The sequence below is a fragment of the Antechinus flavipes genome, chromosome 2 (assembly GCF_016432865.1).
Source record: "Antechinus flavipes isolate AdamAnt ecotype Samford, QLD, Australia chromosome 2, AdamAnt_v2, whole genome shotgun sequence".
NCBI classification, from domain to species: domain Eukaryota; kingdom Metazoa; phylum Chordata; class Mammalia; order Dasyuromorphia; family Dasyuridae; genus Antechinus; species Antechinus flavipes.
The window spans coordinates 246157469-246179544 of record NC_067399.1 but is presented as its reverse complement, the minus strand read 5'-3'; the positions used below and the strand labels follow the sequence as shown (position 1 = coordinate 246179544).

The 22076-nt window shown below is 30.7% G+C and overlaps 1 protein-coding gene across 1 annotated transcript in view; it reads left to right on the top strand.

Moving 5' to 3' along the window:
• Positions 1-20512, top strand: part of LOC127546568 (serine/threonine-protein phosphatase 4 regulatory subunit 1-like) — a 68181-nt gene extending 47669 nt beyond the window's left edge. Inside the window, exons 10-20 of the mRNA XM_051973604.1 lie at positions 1016-1188; positions 2666-3120; positions 4988-5184; positions 7924-8019; positions 9001-9186; positions 9433-9594; positions 10580-10680; positions 13802-13922; positions 14579-14713; positions 16061-16202; positions 17380-20512. Of these exons, the coding sequence (XP_051829564.1) occupies positions 1016-1188; positions 2666-3120; positions 4988-5184; positions 7924-8019; positions 9001-9186; positions 9433-9594; positions 10580-10680; positions 13802-13922; positions 14579-14713; positions 16061-16202; positions 17380-17534 (1923 nt within the window). The 3' untranslated portion in view covers positions 17535-20512. The remainder of the gene's footprint in view (positions 1-1015; positions 1189-2665; positions 3121-4987; positions 5185-7923; positions 8020-9000; positions 9187-9432; positions 9595-10579; positions 10681-13801; positions 13923-14578; positions 14714-16060; positions 16203-17379) is intronic.
• Positions 20513-22076: the final 1564 nt, after the last annotated feature.

Below are 22076 nucleotides of genomic sequence, written 5' to 3'. Positions count from 1 at the left end.
GAAGGAAGTATAGATTAAGAAGGTTAAAGCACTATATAAATATTTGACTTAAGTTTTTCATAATTAAAAACTAATCAGAAGGTATAGATCTTTAACCTGGCTTCCAAATTCATGGCTATGGCTTCTATATTTTGGGAAATTGAACAATATGTTTTCTTTCAGCAAAATCTGTCAAAAAAATTTCCACTTTAATGGTGATAATATGCTTACTGTTGGCTTACTTTCTACTTGATTTTAAGTTAGCCTTTTGAGGGTGATAGAAAGAATATTTTGCCACCTTTTAAAAACTTGTTAGCAAATTTCATACTCAGCATAGAGAAGAACAAGCTTTTCTTCTTTCTAGTTTTTTCAGTTTATCTCATTTCTAGTATGACACATATGTCCTTACTTAGGATTTGTTACTAATGATTCTTATTTTGAAAGCAAATAGAAGGAAACAAGAGTATCTTTTAGTCTTAAGCTCTTGAATGGTGGTTTGCTAGGTGTTGGTAGTTTATTCTTTTGGCCAGTAAAGGAATTTAGGACATTTTTATAGGCCATAAATTACCTAGAGCTAAAGGCCTTTTCCCTATTTTTAGTTTAATCTGTGTGCCCTTTCTTTCCCAGAATCCAATTTACTCATCTTGTAAAATGTGAAGTTTGGATAGAATGACCTCGTGGTCCTTTCTAGTTCTAAGATACAGCAAAGATATAAATTTCTGAAAGAAATGAAAATATTAATTAGGAACTAATATAATTTTATTATAATAGTATACCAATAGCTGTTATGTTAGAGATCTTGGGAGATAGGAGAAACAAGGTATAAAGTTATTTTTAAATTATTTTTTCCTTCTTGCACTTAAAGGAATAAGAATTGGACTACTTATCTCACCTTGTCTGATTTAGGGAACAGTTATCCTGCTCCTATAAAACATGTTAAATTGAGTTGAAAGAATCTGATAGGATCCCTAAGCAAAGATATCCAGTATGCAACAAGGGAGTCATTTGTTCTTTTTCTCATTTTGTCTTATTACAGGTACGTCAGGCTGCTTTTCAGTCTCTTGGTCCATTTATTTCTACCTTTGCAAACCCATCTAGTGCTGGTCTTTATATTCGAGAGGATGGAACCCTAAGTATCCGGCCACCAGCACAAGATATAACTCCGAGTTCCGACTCCACAAGTAGCTGTGTCAATATTACATCATCTTGGTAAGCCCTAAGTAAAAAAAAGTAGCTATTGCCCCAAGTTTCTTTTCTGTGTAAATAGTCAAGACTGGCTATGACAGTGTATGTAAAATGGATAATTTGAGCTTTATTTATTTAGAGAACTATATTAATTTTAGTGAGATACAATGTGACTAGATATATAGAGAGCTGATCCACAGTTAACAATACCTGTTTTCAAGTCCCACTTCTGGTTGTATGACATATGTAGTGGTACTGTGATTCTGGACAAGTCATTTAACCTTTTAGTGTTCCAGGCATCTTTTTAAGACTTTCAGTTACATGTTAGGAGAATTGATAGAGGAGTTCCTCTCTGGGAGCTTGCTACACTAATGAAATCACAAGTCTGATTAAAAAAAAAATAGAAATATTGAAACAAGACTTACTTTACTATAAGTAACAGTGATTACATGTTGTAAATTCATGTGAAATATTTATGAATATAAGATCTAAATAATTTAGAAACATATTTTCCCTTTCACCTTTTAGTTATAGGAAATCCTATAAATAATATGAATACAATAGTAAGAGCCCCAAATGTCCTGGAACATTGTAATATGTGTTGACTTATCTACAAAAGTGATATTTAAAATTAGATAACTTAGAAGTCTGTTTTACCTATTGATGATGGATTATTTCACTTGTAACTCTTTTGCAAGTAGTGGTGGTAAATTGTTATTGATTTATTTATTCATGATTTTGCATCCTAGCTCTCATGTTACCTTAGGCAGACACTTATAAGATGACTGGAGTTATTGACATATGCTGTGAACATAAGCTTTTTAGAAAAGTTATGATATAACCAACTGTCCAATTATTATTGTAATGTAGGATAGAGATATGTCACTATATCAAAGATCTATGATTTCATTGGTGAGGGAACTTCCTCATATTGTCATCCATCTGTTACTTAGTAAGTCTTAGGGATTTGCCTGAGGTACAGAGATGTTAAACCATTTCCTTGTCTGCCAGTAAGTTTCAAAGGTGGCATTTGTATCTAGGCTTTTCTTTTTTGCAAGTCCAGCATTCTACCTACTCTTCCCTGCCTTCTTTCTTTGATAAGAACATAAGATGATTTTAGGCAAAATTTTCATCCCATTCTTTTCTAATCTTTTGTGAGAGTATAGCAGTATATGTTTGACTATTTAGAGTTTGGTATATTTAATATCTACTTTAAATAGATTCATATACTCAATATTATATATATATATATATATATATATATATATATATAATGTCTGTGTGTGTGTGTGTGTGTGTGTGTGTGTGTGTGTGTGTGTGTGTGTATGTTTGTTCTCCTTGTTCTTGGCCCAAAGAGATCCAGCAGTGAAATGAGGAAGAGAACTAAGGGGAACAAGACAGAGTCTTTAGTGGATAGACATTTTAGTGCTGCCCCATATGCTTTGCAAGGTATTAAGTTATTTATTTGTTTGTTTTTCCTCCTTCCCTCCCATTTTCTTAGTTCAGGAAATCCTGAACACATAAAACCAGATCCATTGACTGAAGGAACATCAATTGAAACTAGTAATTTCCTGCATGTTGAAAGTTCGCACATAGGTGAAATGGAAAAGAGAATGGCCTGTCCTGCTAGTGCTGAAGAGGAGTTGATTAAAAGTTGCCAGAATGACAATTCTTGTGCAATCAAAGATGCTAATGATAGTCAAGTAAACAGCTGCCAGGGACTGAACAGAGCCTGTTCAGGAAGTTCTGAGGACATATTCAATAATTTTCTTTACTGGCGCACACCTCTCCCAGATATCAGCCAGGATTTAGAACTGCTTCAAACCAAGACTGAGCAACAGGAAGAAGGATGCTGTATACCTGACACTGTGTGTAAGAATTGTGTTGCCAGTAGTGAAATAAAAAAAGTGTTGGAAAGTTTACAGGAACATATGATGAATGATCCAGATGTCCAAGGTATAAGTCAATAATTGTGATTTTGTCTGTATGGAATGTGTGAGTACATCTTCCTTTCTATATGAGTGAGAGTGTGTGTGTATATGTCTGTGTGTGTGTGAGAGAGAGAGAGAGACACAGAGTGAGAGACAGAGAGAGACAGAGAGAGAGAGACTGAATGTGAGTATATGTGTGTTTAAGTGAGATGAAACCTGCTCAAACTTATCACTGTCTAGAAAGTGTGTTGTCTTTGTATTTATGAGTATGTGAGAGGATACATGTATTCAGTTTGAAATCAGTTATAAGTGTAAAAGCATGTATGTTTTGATAGTACTATAAAATTTCTATTTTTAATAGTACATTGATTACTGATAAAGAGAAGCTAGATAAGAGGGTTCAACTTGATATAGTAATTTATACCTTAACAAAGTACTTTCCTCACCAACAATCTTGTGAGCTAGATAGTATTATTCTCTTTACAGAACAATAAGGTTTAGAGGTATGACTTGCCCATAGTCAAACAGATAGTAAATATCAGAACAGGAATGTGAACTTTGTATTTCTCTCTGTAAACTTAATATTTTTTCAACTGTCACATGTTTGCCCTTTTATAAGTGTTCCCCTTTATGAATGTTTCTTTTATTAATAATCAGGATTGGGGAATTAATTTTGAAGTCTCTGTTCACTATCAAAATTCCCTCTATCATCTAAATAATTTAGTATTTTTATTCTTGCTTAGATTAGAGAGATATGGGGGGGGAGCAACTTTTTCATGTAGAAAGAAAAAGTGTTTTTTTAATTATGTGGTTTTAGGGGATTTTATGAGAATCCATATATAGATTTCCCTTCCCTCAAATTTATAAAGGAAATAAGCTAAATGTAGTATATTCCTTTTAACTAAAGAAATATCGGTTAAAAAATATATTTTTGTTTTGTAAATGTTTCAATCTATTGGGTATACTTAGAAGAAAACAAGTTCTTTTCACATAATTACACATTTAATTGTGTATAGAGTGCCTGCCAAAACTAGGATGACCTGAAATCAAGTCTTGCCTTTGGCTCTGTGATCTGTGATCCTGGCTCTGTAATCTGGACAAATCCCTTAGCCTCTCACTGCTCTTGGCAGTTTTTGAAGCCAGAGTTCAAAGAAATTTCCCTCATTGGGGAGTTCTCTTTTCCAGTGAAATCAGCATCATTCCTAATCTCTATCCCTAAATAAACATTTTGTCTCCAGAAATGCAAAAATAAAATTTTAGGAAACATTTTATAACTTGGAAGAGTTTGCAAAATTTTTTTGAATTTATTTATAGAATGCTGTGCAAAACATTTTGATTTTGTTGAATAAGATGTGTGTGAATAGATATAGTCATTATTATGATCTTTCTTGCAGAGTGACAATGGGCAAGTCAGTAAACTTTTTGAGCCATAGATTCTTTATTTTTTTTAAATGGGAATGAAAATACAACTATTTTCACAGGAATATTTTTTTAAAAAAACATTTGGTCAGTGAAGCATAACATAATTAGGAGTTGTTGTAACTTCTGGAAGAAGTGATGACATGCCATTTCTACTTTACCAGAAATGAATACTTAAGCACAGAGAAGGAGGCTCAAACTCTACCTATCAAACCCTGAGTCTGCTTTGTTTAAGCAGAAAAACATAGCAGAGAATATCATCTGGCTCTCAAAATCAGGAGGTCTAGAGGATAGTTAAGAATTTTTCCTTTATTCCTAAGATTAAATAAGTTTAAAATGCACACATATATTTTATATGTATACATTGTATATGTATACATTTTATACTTTTGATTTTGAAACAACTACTTGTTTCTGAAATTCAGGGTCAAATAAAACAATTAACAGTTGCTTAAATCTTTTCTGTATTATAGCTCAGGTTCAGGTGTTATCAGCTGCACTTAGAGCTGCCCAACTTGACTCTATGGGTGATTCTGAAACTAAAAATGCAGAAGAATCCCATGAGGAAGTATCCAGTTCAGAGCCTAGCTCTACTACCGAAAATCAGAACACTATCTCTTCCATATCATCCCAAAATGAGTTGTTGGTGACCAGGGTAATACAAAGCACAGTGAGTATCTACACTTTTTCTGAATAATAAGGAGAAACTACAAATCTGCATTACATTAATAAATCTCTCACTTAGGAAAATAGCAAAGTTGTATTGTTGAGGTCCGCAGATAACCATGGGTGTGTTCCAGAACAGAAGAGTTAGAAAGGCAAGTTACCCCAAAAAAATCCTTTCCTCCAGAATTGATTTGAAAACTATTATTTTTTTTTTTTTGATTTTTTTTGTTTTCTAATAGGGCTGGCCACATAAATTATAAGTCACAGCTAGTAGCATTTAAGTGTATTAAAAATAGTGGATGAATTCATTAAGTGAGTAATTAGAAGGTAATTATAGCAAATGTTCCAGTATCTAAAATTCGGTGGTTCTCAAACTTTTGTTTTCAGTATCTTTATCCTATTAAAAATTATTGAGGATCTCTCCAAAGAGTTTTTCTTTATCTGAATTATATTTATAGACATTTACCATATTGGAAATAAAAACTATTTTTGAATTTTTAGACCCTCTAAAAGGATTTCAGAGATCCCCAGGATTCTCTAGACCATATTTTGAAAACCACTGATCTAAATACTTCAACAAGTTTGGTGAAAACTTAAAATGGCATGAGGGAAACAGTTCAGTGAAAAATAATTATCATTAGCACCCTGAAATTTTCTGGCTTGAACCAGTGCACCTGGTAGTGCTTCTCCAAAATTGCCTTTTGTAAAACTTTCCTGGTATAAAAGAGGTAGATCACTGTTACTTCTCAGGACCACATCAGCTCCACTCAGACCAGTCTGATCCAAGATATTTACTGGATTAGTAGGACAGAGAGACACCTCAAAATCAGAACTACAGTAGAGCAAAACCAATCCATTTCAACAGACATATTCAAAGGTCTAGTATTGTACTGAGGCTCTAAATTAGTTTTCACCTGTTTGTCACAATGTGGTTTCCAATAACTTATGCCAAAGAAGGCCTCTCTATTTTTAAAGTATTCTTTATGACCAACCACAGGTTAATGGGTCCAGCTTTTCAATTTTTACCATGTTTTTTTCAGCTACTTACTTTATCTTAATGATGTAACTGATCTACTTGTCTTACTTATATGCCAGCTCTCTTAGATTTTTTTTTTTTGACATTTTTATAAAGGAAAACCATTTTGAAACTTGATCATCTTAAAAGCATATAATAGTCTTTTAAAAATAGCCCTTGATTGGTATGAAACTGTGGTTTCTGGTTTCTGACTTAAGGTTAACATTTCCCAAAAATAGGTGTAAAATCCCATTTTGTAGGTAAGATTAGCTATAATGACCAAAATGAGACTTCAAAATGTAAAGTTTCCTTTTGGATTTATCTGGCTGGAAAATATAAGTATTCAGACTTCTTTTATCACACATAAAAATTAAAATGATTGGTTCTTCAAAAAATATGGGTGATTTGAACTAATTACCTTTAAAATATTTTAAAAATTGAAAGAAACTTGGTTTCTTTCTGTAAAGGGCATAAAGTTGGTTCCTAAGTCAGCATGTTAGAAAATTTATAGACTCCTTATTCAGTTTTAAAAGATTCTTCTTGTTGTAAATAAATTTTTCACAAAGAAAGATAATTACTATGGGAGTATGACTGCAGAATACTTTTTGAGCTTTTGGGACATTTTTGCAATAGCCAGTGTCACAAGAATATATATGTAAAAACTATTGCATAATATAAATTTTCATTTTTATTCTCAAGAGAAATTACTCTTGAATGACAAATTTTGTTGTTTTTGGTCTTATTTATCTTAGAGAAAACAAGAACTTAAAATGATCATTAAAAATGTTTCTTTTATCCAGTAAACTATTAGGAAACATTTCAAGGAGATTTGAGAGTTGAAGCTTCTCACTTTATATTTGAAAGTGAATTGAAACAATTCAATTCAATTACTATTCTCCAGGCACTGTTAGGCTGAAGGTAAAAAGGAAAAAAAAAAAAAAAAAACTAGTCACTATTCTTTCATCATTTTTTTAATGAAAGAAAAAATCATCAATTTTTTGATGAAATTTCTATCTTCTTCAGGGAAAACAACATGATAAGTGTATTATAAGTTTCCTTTTTACCATATATAAACTGTGATATCAATGTTCATTATGCTATGACAGTATGAAATTTTAAATATAAATATGAAATTACCATTACATTTGAAGAGGAAAGTCATCTGATTTAATACAGGATCAGAGAGTAGTATTGACATTCTAGTTCTTGCAGGTTTTGTTAACATAAAAGATTTTATATTCAAAGTACATACACACAGAGGAGGGTGTGTGTGTGTGTGTGTGTGTGTGTGTGTGTGTGTAGCAGAAATCAAGGGAACACATTTCTTATTATATCATTTTTAATTGAGGGGGGGATGCCTGTTCTCTTGGGAAATGGCTGAATAAATTTGTGATGTTTGATTATGATGCAATATTATAATTTTAGGAGAGATGATAAGCAGGATGCTCTCAAATAAACCTGGAAAATCCTCCATGAACCCAAGCAAAATGAAATGTAATGTATACAAAATAATAGCAAAGTTGTGGGATGATCAGCTCTGAATGACTTTGCTATATTCTTAGTAATGCATTGATCCAAGACTACTCTGAAGGACAAAAATTATCAAATAACATTCTAAGGTTGTTAATTTCTTTATGTCATCATTCGAGGTCTGTTTAATGGAAGAATAGTTTGAATCCTTTTTTTTTTTTAAAGGGCAAATTGTAACATGTAAGTTCAACTTTTTAGGATTCTGAAAAACACCTTAATGGAACCAGTGAACATTTGCAAAAAGACCAACTATCTGACCCAACCCCATTTGAAGACGATAAATCTAAGTTACAGGTTAGTAAAATTATACAGTTAGTAAAAAATAACTTGCTTTGAGAAGAAAATAAAGAGTCTACATTTAATTATTAATTCAGCTAATATTCATTACCCATTTTGATTTATAGACTCGTTGTCAATTGTAACTTTTTCTACCTTTAAAAAAAGGCTAAAGAAAGAAAATGATCTGCAGAAATGCAGCATAATATTTTAGTAAGCAAAAAGAAGTAAAGACAGTTTGATAATATTCTTAAAATTTTATCATGCTTTCTATTCAGACCATTTAAAACAATTTTGACTGATGTGTTGATAACTGACTACTGAATTGGGTGATTGACTACTCTGTCTTCTGAGCCAACTTTTTGAATGAATTTATTCCATAATTTGTTGTATTTTTTCTTCTTGTTCAGTTGTTTTCAGGGTGTTCAACTTTTTGTGACTGTGTTTGGGGTTTTTCTTAAGATAGAATTTTCTTCTCTAGCTAATTTTCTTTAAACTGGGGTCATTAAATTGTTTTGATGGTGATAAAAACAAAAAGAATATCGTCCCTCTATGTCCTTCTATGATGATAAATTTGCTATCTAACAATATTTATCACTCTGTGTGTAGAGGATTGTGTTAAAATTTGAGCATTTAAAAATAAAGTAGAAGACATAGAGTATATATAGTATGAGATAAATTGATCTTAATTAGTGCAATTATTGTAGTATACATGTACTTTTCAGATGTTTTTCTAGTTTTAAATATGGAATAAAAATTAGCAAACAGTGTCTTGACCTTTCAGCCAAACTAAAATAAATGAAATATTTGCTAGGAAATAAATAAAATCTCCAGTGTAGGACTTTCTGGGTCATGGAAAAGAATATGTCTTTTGTTCCTATGAAATTTCCCTAGGATTGGCCTCACGTATTATGAATCATTTGTGATGTTTAATAAAATATTTTTAAATCAATTCTGGGATATTCTTTGTAAGTTTTTTTTTTCCTTCTAATTTTCTAGGATATAATACCTCAGCCATTATTAGACCAGTACTTGTCAATGACTGATCCAGCAAGAGCTCAAACTGTTGATACTGATATAGCCAAACATTGTGCTTACAGTCTCCCTGGAGTGGCTTTAACTTTGGGGAGACAGAACTGGCACTGCCTGAAAGATACATATGAAACGCTGGCATCAGATGTACAGGTAAATGTAGAATTTACAGAAGAATATGCAGGATTCAATTTCAAGAACATCTTTCAATTAAAATATTTTTTATGGCTAACTTGTATATGTAAATAAAAAATTAATGTGAATTTATATGATCTACAAAATTATGCATTCAGATAGAAGCTGAACTAAATTTTACTTAATTTTGTTCCATAAAGGTAACTTAAATTAAATTTTAAAGTATTTGATATTCATTTTATTACTTTTATTCCCTATGTGTAGTGGAAAGTACGTCGGACACTAGCTTTTTCTATTCATGAGCTAGCTGTAATACTTGGAGATCAATTAACAGCAGCTGATTTGGTGCCAATATTTAATGGATTCTTAAAGGATTTAGATGAAGTACGCATTGGAGTCCTTAAACATCTCTATGATTTTCTAAAGGTAGGAAGAAGTGTATTTTTTACTTTGAAACTTTTTACATAAAATATCAGATATACTTTATGTCACTAAGCAGTTAAATTTCTTTCTTGAAACTTTGCTTTCTTAGAAAATTTTGGTGTTGATAAAAACCTTAAGTGGCCATTTTATGGAAAAGGAAACTGAGGTGCAGAGGAATTAAATAACTTAACCTCTGGTCACTGTATAGTTTACACTGATGTAAAACACATATTTTCTATTTTATGTGGTCTGATTCTTCTTACTGTTACTCAAATTAAAAAAAAAAAGATAGTTTCAAAAATAAAATTCAAAGATAATTTATTTTGAAAATGGACTCAGTAAAATTCATTCCCCTTAACTCAAATAATTAAATAGTCCTTTTTTTGTGAACATTATTATTCTGTACAAACTTAAGAAAAATATCCATGGCAATGTTTTAAATATATTTAGGTGTTATCCATCAATCTGAACAAGAATTAGTGTGTCATAATTAAAATAATGCATTGAATTTAGAATCAATGCACCGGGGTTCAAATTCTGACCATGCTAAATCACATATGTCACATAATAAATATGTGACCAGTAAGTCACATAATCTTAATTGGTCTTAGTTTTTAATGGTAAAATGAGAAGTTTGGATTAGATTATCTAAATTCCTGGCTTTGAATTCCATTTTTTTAAAATTAAAGCTTTTTTATTCACAAAGCATTTGCATGGGTAATTTTTCCAATATTGGCCCTTGCATAACTTTTGTTCCAAATTTTCCTCTTCTTCTCCCCACCTTCCCCTAGCTGGCAGGTATAAATCCCATATTTGAAAGGAATAAAAAGTATTCATAACTACAGCAATAGTTAGTTAATAATATTTATTAACTATTGCTATGATATATGCTACAATGGAAATGCAAAATTTTTTCCCTGAGTAATTTAGTGGTTTATGTGTAAGCATGTAATAATGTCTTTGGAAATGTCATTTTTTTCCTTTTTAGTTGCTTCATGCAGACAAGAGGAGAGAATATCTTTACCAACTTCAAGAGTTTGTAGTAACAGACAATAGTAGGAATTGGAGGTTTCGATATGAATTAGCAGAGTAAGTAAAAATTGCTGATGTGCATGAAAAGGTAAATTCAATTTTGAAAAGCTCTTACTTTTTAAGCAGTTATTGAACTTAACCACATATTTTAATAATAATCTCTTCTACACCCATTCTCACCAATGATCTACTTATAGATCACATTGAAAGAAGAACTCATTATCTCTTATGGCAGGCTTTTGTACTTTTGATACTTCTTATCATTAGGAAATATCCCCTTAAATCACGTCTAAATCTGCTCCTCTGCAACTTTCATCCTTTGTTTCCAGTTTTGTCCTTTCACATCAATCAGAACAAGTTCACTCCCTCCTTTATGTGCTAGTTTGAAAACTTGAAGATGGTTATACTCTTTTCCAAACTTTCTGTTCTCCAAGCTAAATAAATTCGATTCTTTCAACCAGTTATCATATATTTATATTCTCTAGTCTTTTTTCCATTCTAGTTGATCCCATGTTAGGACATGCTTCAACTTTTCTATGTCTTTCCTAAAATGTGGTACTGACAACTGATTGCTGTATCTATGGCTCATCAAGGTTGCAAATAATATAAATGTAGCCTATAGTGACATGAGCTTTTTTGGTTACCATATCACACTCTTGACTCATTGTATATATACGGCACTAAAAGCTCAAGTTTTTTTTTTTTTTTTTTTTTTTAAACAAAGAAGGCTTTATTATATAAAAAAGCACTTTGCCTTGATGTTGACTTTAATTTACTTCAGCCTGTAACTATTCAAACATAATAGAAAAGATCTTTTTTTAAATATAAATTTGTCTAGTGACCTATTTCCCTATCTTGTATTTTGAATTTGATTTATATTGTCCAAATGATTTAGATTATCCTCATCAAATTGTTATTCCTTATTAAATTAATTTGTAAGCCCATCATTTTTACTAGTTTTATACCTTTTATTTTCTAAGCAATAAGTGTCTTTTTTATTAAAGTTATACTAGTTTTTGTTAAAGTAAGCAAATATTTAAAATTTCATTGTAAATTTTAGGCAGTTCTTCAAGACTACTATGGTGCTGATTTACATGTCAATAGCAAGTTTCTCATTGAAAGTTGATTATGTTGCTGAAATCATCCTAGGTTTGGGAAACAAAAAAACAAAAAAGCTAAGCTGTAAGATACATTCTTCTTGTTGGAGATGCTTGATAGATGTTTGGATCATGGAAATGTGTCCCAAGTTAGATTCACTTCATTAGATACCAGAACTTTTCATTATAAAGCTCTCTTTTTAAACCAAACAAATTCTATTTGTTGTTATTTTCTTATTAGTAATGGGAAAGGATTCGTTCTTTTATAATTGAAGAATGACCATTGTCATTTAGCATTCACAGAATGTTTGTCCTTGTTACTAAATATGATTGTGTTTAATAAGTTAAAAAAAGACCCTGTATGATAGAAAGATAAGGCATTATGTAAACATATAAAACTATTCCCCCTCAAATGACTTGTCTTATTGCCACTAGAAGAATTAGTAAAGACACTATTTCAAGTAATTTTTTTTTGTTGTTGTTGTTGGTTAATCTTTTCAGTAGTGTTCAATTCTTTGTGCCCTCCTTTTTGGATTTTCTTGGCAAAGATACTACAGTGATTTGCCATTTTCTTCTCCCAATTAATTTTACATATGAGGAAACTGAGGCAAACAAGTTTTAATGACTTGCCCAGGAATTAAGTTTAGTTTAGTAAACTGTTTAGTTTAGTTTAGTGTCTGAGGTCGGATTTGAATTAGGTCTTCAAAGTCTAGCATGCTATCTCCTGCACCATTAACTGCCCTCATATTGAGTGATATTGTAGCATAAAAATGACTTTTTAAAGGTGTCCACTAGTTCTAATGATATGAGACGTTAAAGAATTCTCTTGGTTTTGTTGTATACTTTCCAAAGATTAGGTTTAATTTTCACATTTTGTTTGTAGACTTAATATTATTAGAACCACCACCAAAAAAACCCTAAAATAGATAGTTACAAATATTATGAAACCTCCATGACCCCTAGTGGTGATATTTCATAACTTCAGTGTAGCTTTTCTTTAGCAGCACCTTATTAATAATTTTTTCTTTATTATGATTGATTTGTCTCCTGAAATTTTGAGTTTTGATGTTACTTTTTTTTGTTATGATTGATTTGCCTCATGAAATTTTGAGTTTTGATGTTAACAGTAGCTTTTCATCCCATATGATCTCTGTGCACAAGATACTTTGTGATTTTTAAAGAAACTAAAATTTTAGGTGTCTGAAATCTTTATTGTCCAGAAATTGTTCTTTGGAGGTCATTGATTAAGTCCAAGGTATTCTTCTTCCTCTTTCAGTATAATTAGAGACAGGGATTTATGGTTTCCAATTCTCCTTTTTTTCCATAGTTGCTTTTCATTTTTCCTTCTGCTAGCTATTTGAAAGATTGACATTTCTTTTCACACTTATTTCATACTCTTGAAAATATTGAAAGTTTGGAACCAGATTTTCTTTTCTTTTTTTTAAATTAATTAAATTTTATGTTTTCAGATTCACATTCTCACTCCTACTTTTCCTACCTCCATTCCATGTGTCTGTCTGTCATTCTATAAACATACACAAATATTTCTCACTCTGCATTCTAAGTCTGTTGTCTTTTTGGCTAGAGTGGGTAGCATACTTTATCTTGTATCTTCCAAAGTTGTGTTTGATCATTGTATTACTCAGAGTTCCTAAATTTTTAAAGTTATCTGTCTTTACAATATTGCTGTTTGTTGCATAAAACATTCTCCTATTTTTGAATAACAGATTTTCTTAGCCAGCTTTGTTTTGAAGAAAAGTAGCAAATCTTTCTATTTTTCTTTAGCTGAATCTTGCTAATTTTAAATCCTTTATGTGCTTTGCCATACATGAGTAAACATAAGAGTAGTTTTAATTTCTTTTGAAAGAACATTAAAGATGAGATTTCATAATTTTAATTTTGCCTTTAATAGAGAAATGCATATTTCTCTTGGGCATGAAAATTTTTTAGACCTAATTGTCCAACTTTTCAGTGGTATTCAGTTATTTCAAATCTTCCCCTTATGATTTGTCTGGGGAAAAAAAAAAGGAAGAGAAATGATTATGCTGATTTCTGAAAGATAATCTAGTTTTTTCTTTCAGACAACTGATCCTGATATTGGAACTCTACAACCCCAGTGATGTTTATGACTACTTAATGCACATTGCCCTAAAACTATGTGCAGATAAAGTTTCTGAAGTTCGATGGATCTCCTTTAAGCTAGTAAGGAAATATTTAAGCATTATTTTTAACTGCCATGATTTGTACACTCCATACAGGATGTCATTTTGCAAAATATATTTTTGTAAAATATATTTTTCATTACTAGGAAATAAAAAGAAATCACTTGATATGTTTATATCAGTTACTTAGTATTCTTTTAAAATTAAATTGATTTTACATTAAAAATAGTTTTGAATGAAAATGGATAATAGAAGTTCATATGGAAACACTATTGTTTTCCATGAACCCATATCAGTTAAACAATAATGGAAAATGATCTTTGAAGTAGTAATTTATTAATGTTTTGACAGTAAATAATCTATAACAATTATTATTCAAGTATAAATGCTTATAAACTTGAAAACAAAAGACATCTATTTTATATATGTCTTGAGTATATTTTTACATTTATGTGTGTGTGTGTGTATACATATGCATATTTAGTTGGTATTCTTTTTTTGAATTTTCATTTTTGTGTAGCATTTTTTTCCTTTCATTGTCTTATAATTTCAAAGAAAACTTCTACCATGCCTATAATTAAGAAATAAAAGGATATACAAAAACTTTATATTTTTAAAGATATTTATTTATTTTTTATTTTTTTTTAACGTATTGCTAAAACAATTTTTTAATCTGTTCTTTTAATCTTTTCCCAGGTTGTGGCAATTTTGCAGAAATTCTATTCAAACAATGCAAGTGCATTGGGATTAAATTTTATCAATGAACTCATAATAAGATTTCGACATTGTCCCAAGTGGGTTGGAAGACAAGCATTTGCATTCATTTGTCAGGTTAGCATTCATTTTTTGATCCACTATGTACTAGTATTACATGTTGGTAACTTTTTCAGAGTGAGAGAGAATCATAGTTATGATTATTAGAGTTATAAAGAACACTTTAGTAATAATCTAGTTTAGCACACTACTATCCCCTCTTCTTACAAACTGAGGCTTACTAAATTGGGCTAGGAGTTATGGCAAATCTGTGACTATTACTATTTAATGCATTTTTGTATTGAATTTAGCATACACCTTTATTTGATGTGAACTCAAAGTCCCAAATTAAAGCCTTTACCTTTCAATTTGAGGAAGTTAGTGATTGTGTTTATTAGGAAACTTTGATGATAATATTTATATATAACAGAGCTATATTTAATTTCAGAAAAACTTCTGTTGCCCAAGGAATTATATATTCTTGCCATGTAAATGTGGAGTGTCAAGTTACAAAACTTTATCTGACACTTTTTATGGTAAAAGTTCATTTCAAAGGGAAAAGAGAAAATAGCTTACATTAAGAATTTGCCTTTTAGCTTTTTTTTTTTCCTTCATAATCATAGTTGAAAAGCAAAAAAGTATAACTGGGTATCTGCCATGGTACTAGTATGTATACTAGTATATATATTATATTATCTATATATATAGTGATCAACTATATATAATAAATTTGGATGAGTTAGTAGTTGAGCATTATAATTCCCCAAAGTATTATTTATTTTTTTAAGTAAGAAAGACAGTCTGGAAAGAATATTGGCACTGGAATTGGATTCTCATTTCAGTTCTACAGCTTATTAATATTTGATCTTGGAAAATTGCCTCTCTTACATCTGCTTTTCTCATTTGTAAAAAATATACAGTATGTATGCTGGAATTTCAAAGGAGTATTATGACGATTGAATGAAAATGTAAGGTAGCGTTGCTATTATTATACATTGTACATACTAGTTTATTTGGTGCATATTTATGTCATTGTAAATAGTAAAATATTTCTAGAAAGTGATTGAGTTTTTATTTAAAATTTTCTCCTCAATATTTTTCCAAATACATGTAAAGATAGTTTTCAACATTCATTTTTGTAATGTCTCTCCTCTCCCTCACTTCTCTTCCCCCTCCCCCAAAGACAGCAAACAATCTGATATAGGTTAAATATGTGCTGTTCTTTTCAGCATGTTTTCATATTTGTCATGTTGATCAAGAAAAATCAGAAATGGTTTTGAAGTTTTAAATTAAAACACTTTCACAGACATACTCAGCGAATTCCTAATTTGCAAAAGAATTTTTCATTAAAAAATTGTGGATTGAAAAGATAAACTTGTATTAATGATATGGATTTCTTATGTGTATAATTTTTTTTTTTCATAGGCAGTAGTAAGAGAGGAGTGTATACCTGTAGACCAGTTTGTGGAACACCTACTTCCCAGTCTTTTAAGTCTTGCTTCTGATCCTGTGCCAAATGTAAGGGTTTTGCTAGCCAAGGCTCTGAGACAAACACTACTGGAAAAAGGTATGTTAAATTTTGTGAGAAAAAAAAAATTTAGTGATTTAAAATTTCTTACAGAGGCAATCTGGTATAGTGTAGAGATTGTAGGATGAGAATATATCTGTGTGAATTTGGGCAAATCATTTATCTTTCTGAACTTGAGTTTCCAATTTGCATTATCCATTTTAAAGATTCTTAAGAATTTTAAATGACATAATAAAAGGGACCCATAAAGCATTATATGATTATGGTTTAATGCCATTATATTAATATTCTGTATAGATTCATTGTTTTGTTGCCATTCAGGCATCTCATTTTATTGTATGACTTTTTTTAAATCAAAGAGAATATTTCATTTCTTTAGCAGAAGCAAATGTCTATATTAATGGTTATCAAAAATAACAAATAAGGTTCAGTTCTGTGGCTGGGGAATCATTATTCCCATTGATTTTTAAATTTTAAATCTAAAGTGAGGAATAGGAAAGTTATCTTGAACTCATTTCCATCATCCACATAGGATTTAGTGAAATATATATATATATGCATTTTTTTAACAGGATCTCCATCTTAGTTCAATCTGATAGTTCAGGATCCATTTCTTGGCTCAAACTATAATTGGAATTGGAGCTCTATTCTCTATTTCTGATTTGGGCTAGTTTGCTTGTTTCTTAGGCAACCTAGAGAGATTGCCCCTCTGCGGACAGGAGATCAGTAGACTAATATTGTACTTAGTGTGGACCTGATTGACTTACCCCATTTTAGCTCAGAACTCTTAAACTCAGTTGTTTTACCAGTCTCACACAGGGATTATAGGTGTATATTACCACATATGGCTAAAACTGCTTTTGTATTAAACAGAATCCAATAAATTTATTAGTCTTTGCCAGAACTTAGACTAGGTTACTTAAGATTGGGGGTAGAGGGGTAATGAAAGAGAGATTAAGGGATATTAAGAATGACGTGTTTCCACTTTTCTTGGTGCCAGATTGAATAATCTTTTAGAAAGTTTTGACCTAGGAAGCCAATTAGAATTTGAGAAAAGTTATTAAGAGAACTCATGAAATTAGTGGACCTCCAATTCTTGGTTTTTCAAAGAAAAAGTTTTCTTTTGTTCTGAGTTGCAATTTCAAAGAATATATCCTACATCAAAACATGCTATATGGCTAACTTGATAAAAACTATCGCTTTCTTTTTTTTCTAGCTTATTTTAGAAATGCTGGTAACCCTCATCTTGAAGTTGTTGAAGAGACTGTCTTAGCCTTGCAATCAGACAGAGACCAGGATGTTTCTTTTTTTGCTACCCTAGAGCCAAAACGAAATATTATGGACACAGCTGCTCTAGAAAAACAGAATTAATTTGCTTTAAATCTGAATTATGATTTTACAGCCTTCATATACAGTTTATGGTAACAGTGAAGAAGGGGAACTGTTTTGTATCTTCCTGAAGAGAAAAGATTTCTTATATTCTTAACATTCACTAAATGAAAACTGTCATCTGCAGCAACATATATTTCATATTGGATGGTTACTTATTTCAGTTACGCTGTGCCTGCTATGCTTTTGCCCTCCCCTTAAAAGCTTGATTTTTGTTTAACTTTCTATGAAAATGAGCCAATACTGTGTAGATCCTTTTAGTTTGATACATAACCAGAATCTTCATGCCATCAGATTGCCTGATAGTAATTTTATACCATATTATTTAAAATTATTTTTCATAATAAAGTAGTTTACTACCAGCTTTAAAGCCTGAAGTTTAGTAAACTTGTATATTTTGATGCACTGATGCCCCTTTTTAATATAGTTTATGGTGTTGCATTTTATTTTACCTGAAATATTGTACATATGTGAATAATTCTTGGCCAGAAGAAGATATGTTAATCCAATGTCAACCTCATATCACTAAAACCTTATATAAATACATCATTTTCATTTATATTCTACTTTGTTGTTGCAAATTAGGTCAATTTGTGTTTGCTTTTGAATATACATAATATTTTCTTAAATGTACTAAAGAGAATATATGACAACTTTTTATATTGTAGTTTTTATTCTTATAAACTGTTATTTGAACTTTCTTAAGCACTTAATTATTTGTCACTCTTGCTGCTAGAACTTATATTCAAAATGTACATTTTGGCTATTACTAGAAATATAAAACTATATATAAAATCAATAGTTCATTGGTTATACTAACACATTTGTGAATGTGAAAACAAAATTTCTTATTGAAATGTACGGGTACTAACTGGTCACAGTTTTTCAAACTTTACAGAAGTAGGAAACTTTATAGGTAGCTAACACATCAGAATACCTATTACATGTATAGTGATCATTGCAGTGGAAAGGGGGCAGGGAGGAGAAGCAACATTAATAAGTTTATCTTTATCCAAAGTTCAAGCATATATGTGCAGTTTCGAATAAGAGGAAACATGTATTTGGACCAGTTTTCATTAGATGATTATCCTGCTTTTTATGGTCTATTTACTACAAAAGCCGAAATTTAAATACATGTATGCCCATGTAACTTTTTGTTTCTTTTTCTGTTTGAAAAATGAAATGTAAGCTAACAATAAACATTTCAATTTCTTTTTAAAGAGTGACCTGCAGAGGGAGTATAAATTAGTGCTATATTTCCCTCATATATTTTGATAGCTTTTTCTGAAATGACAGAATTTTTTGGCATATGTGGGTAGTTTTTCTGACTTTTTTACGTCATTATTTAAAAAATAACAACAAAACCTAAAATTTATTGGGGAGATTAGATACTATTTTGGGTTAGGTAGGAAATAAAGTATGTGGATTAAAATGTCAAACACATTATTGACTTTTGATTTGTGGTGGGACACTTTGCCAACTTTTGTCAAGTACAGGGTTAGTACATTAAGGTACAGTTTTTTAAAATGAGCTTTCAAACATCCAATAGAGCTAGCTAGTGTAAATAGATGGAGATAACAGTTTTGCAATATAACAAACAATTTTGATTACTTTATTACCTGGAAATTAAGATTGTTACATTAGGTGAATTGTTAGCCTAGCAGCAAGTAGGATTTGTTCAACTGGAATTTTGTATTTTGTGTAGGATTTAATTTTATATAAAAGTCTACCAGATTAATTTTAGTGTTTAGAATTTTGCATGGTAGACCACATATTACATGCTTCTAGAACTTCTAAGTAAAGACAATGTTTTGGTAAGTAATTTAAGCTCTAAAATTCCAGTTGTACATTAAAATTTTTCCATGACTTAACATGAATGCCTCTCCAATGCAATTTTTTTTTTATGACTGAAGTTTCTCTGCAAAAAGTATTTTTTGTAGTTTTAATATCTTTTCTAATGCTAATATTTGAGTGTTTTTAAATAACTCAGATTTTCTAAATTGTTCTCCCTTTACTTTCCATTTTATTTTTTTCTATCATTAAATTTTAGCACTGATTATACTTTTTTTTTTTAAAAAGTGTACATAGATACATATTTTGAGTGTTTGTAACTGATCATCACTTATAAGCTTCCTGCTTCTAGTACTAGTCTCTTCTTCAATGACTCACTAAAAACATAAAAATTCTCACAGTTGAATGTGTTGTTAAATTAATAGGCCATTTTCTAACTTTTCCAAAATGGAAATTTTCCATTGTTAAATATGGTTTTCTTAAGCACCTTTTCAACTCCAAAAATTCACTACCATTTAAAACTTGATGGGTTTTGATATAGCTTTCTAAATTTATGTAAATGGATATCTGCATGCATTAGAAAAGGGGGAATATAGAACTTTCTAACATCAGGCAATGTGCAGATCTGCTGAAGTGGCTCATCTTTCTAAGATGTCATTTTTTTTTCCTTCATCCTGGAAATATAATTTTTAAGCATGACTAAGGCAGCTCTTTTAGACAAGGTATATTATGATGATTTTAAACTGTATTTACATGTAATTCCTCAAGATGGTTTACTTTGAATTATGCAAAAAAAAAATGTACTTTAAATACACATGCAGCAAAGATACATTTTCTTAACAGCAGCAAGAATTTAATTTAAATTTTACTAGCTAAGGGACATGAAATTAACATTAGTGGTGCAATATTGTTTGGATACTGTAGAAAATTATCAGGCACTTGTAATCCAAAGCATGTTAGTTATGTTGCTGAGAATTCAAACTTACTGTTATCTATGTTATATAAATAATATACACATAGCATCTAACAGGATATTGCCCTAGTGACAGAAAACAGTGTTTTAGAGCCCAAATAAGTGGGGACACTCTGGAAGTGCCACTGATTGTCAAAATATAGAATCTATGTAACTTTGTATTTATCTCAATAAACCTCATGATTGTTTTCTGAAATGTTTTTTTTTTTTTTTTAATATTTTAACAAGGTAATATGGGGGAAGATATCAATGGATTTGTTGGGGCTTCTTCAGGTTCCAGATGCAATTAACATTGAGGGACTCACATTCTGATCTGAAGATAACCCATCACTTTTAAGATATGAAAGCTGCATTAGGCATTTGAATGAAGTCCCTTTCTAATCCATATTTTGTGCATAGAATTTTAAAATAACATAAAATGGATTGATTTTAGATATGTTTCTAATTACTTTTGCATTTACAATCTACCTTTAAAGTATCAAACTTATTTTGTACTTAGAAATCAATCAAACAAGCCTTTTAAGAGACTTTTGATTTGTTCCAGGCATTAAGGACTTTACATTCTATAGAGGGGAGAGAATACACACACACACACACATGAATATATATTTTAAAATATGTGTACTCCATGGCTCCAGTCCTCCCCTCACTCCAAGGGACTATTGACTCAGGCCTAATTCCATCTTGTGGACCTTATTCTAACCAAAGCAGTCAGACTTAGGTATAAAGTTCATGTCTAGATCTTAGGTATAAAGTTCATGCTTAGATTTCCCCTGATGTGGGTAATTGAATATCTCTGTATGTGGATAACAATGGAACTCAATGGATTATATAAGACATTATTTCTTTTATCACAGAAGATCCATAGATTAAAGGCATGCATAAAAAAAAATACAGGCAATATCAAAAATTCAAATAGTTGAAAACTGCTATTAGCATCTTCATATTTGCTTTAAAAGAATAAATGAAATAACTACAGAATCTCAAAATTGGAAATTACCATAGAGGTCATTTACTTCAATCCCTACATAAACAATTCTCTCTACAATGTTGTTTTCAATTCAACATTTATTATGCATTCACTTTACATATTATGCACAGGGAACTGTTCTATTCCATAGAGGTTGCTAGGTAGCACAGTGGAGAGAACATTGGTTGGAATCAGGAAAACTCATCTTTCTAAGTTCAAATCTAGCCTCACTTAGTGTGTGATGCTGGACAAAGCTACTTAATCTTGTTTGCTTCAGTTTCCTCATCTTTAAATGGATAAGGGAATGGCAAACTACTATAAAATATCTTTGCTAAGAAAACCCCCCAAAATGAGTCTCATACAACTGAAATGATCAAACCAAAAAAAAAAAGAAAATTGTCAGGGATTTTTCTTTAAAACAAATCTTCAATTTAAGATCATTGGATTTTGAGCTGATAAGGACTTTGGATTCCTTGTGTACAATACAAGGAATGGACTGAATGATCTCTAAATAGAGGCCTAGAGGTGAAGGGATTTGTCCAAATGTAGAGACACTATTTTGAACCCAGATCATTTGATAGTAAAAGCGGTTCTTCTTCCATGACAGTTTTGAATGCTTCCTTTTACACTCATTCATTATATGACAATTGACCATGGGTAAGTCACTGATTATCTCAGAATTGTTGTCAGGGAAAAAAAATTTGCAAATCCTTAAAGATACATATATGCATGTGTGTGTGCATACACATGTGCATATACAATATATTTGCGTAATTGCTTATAATAAATT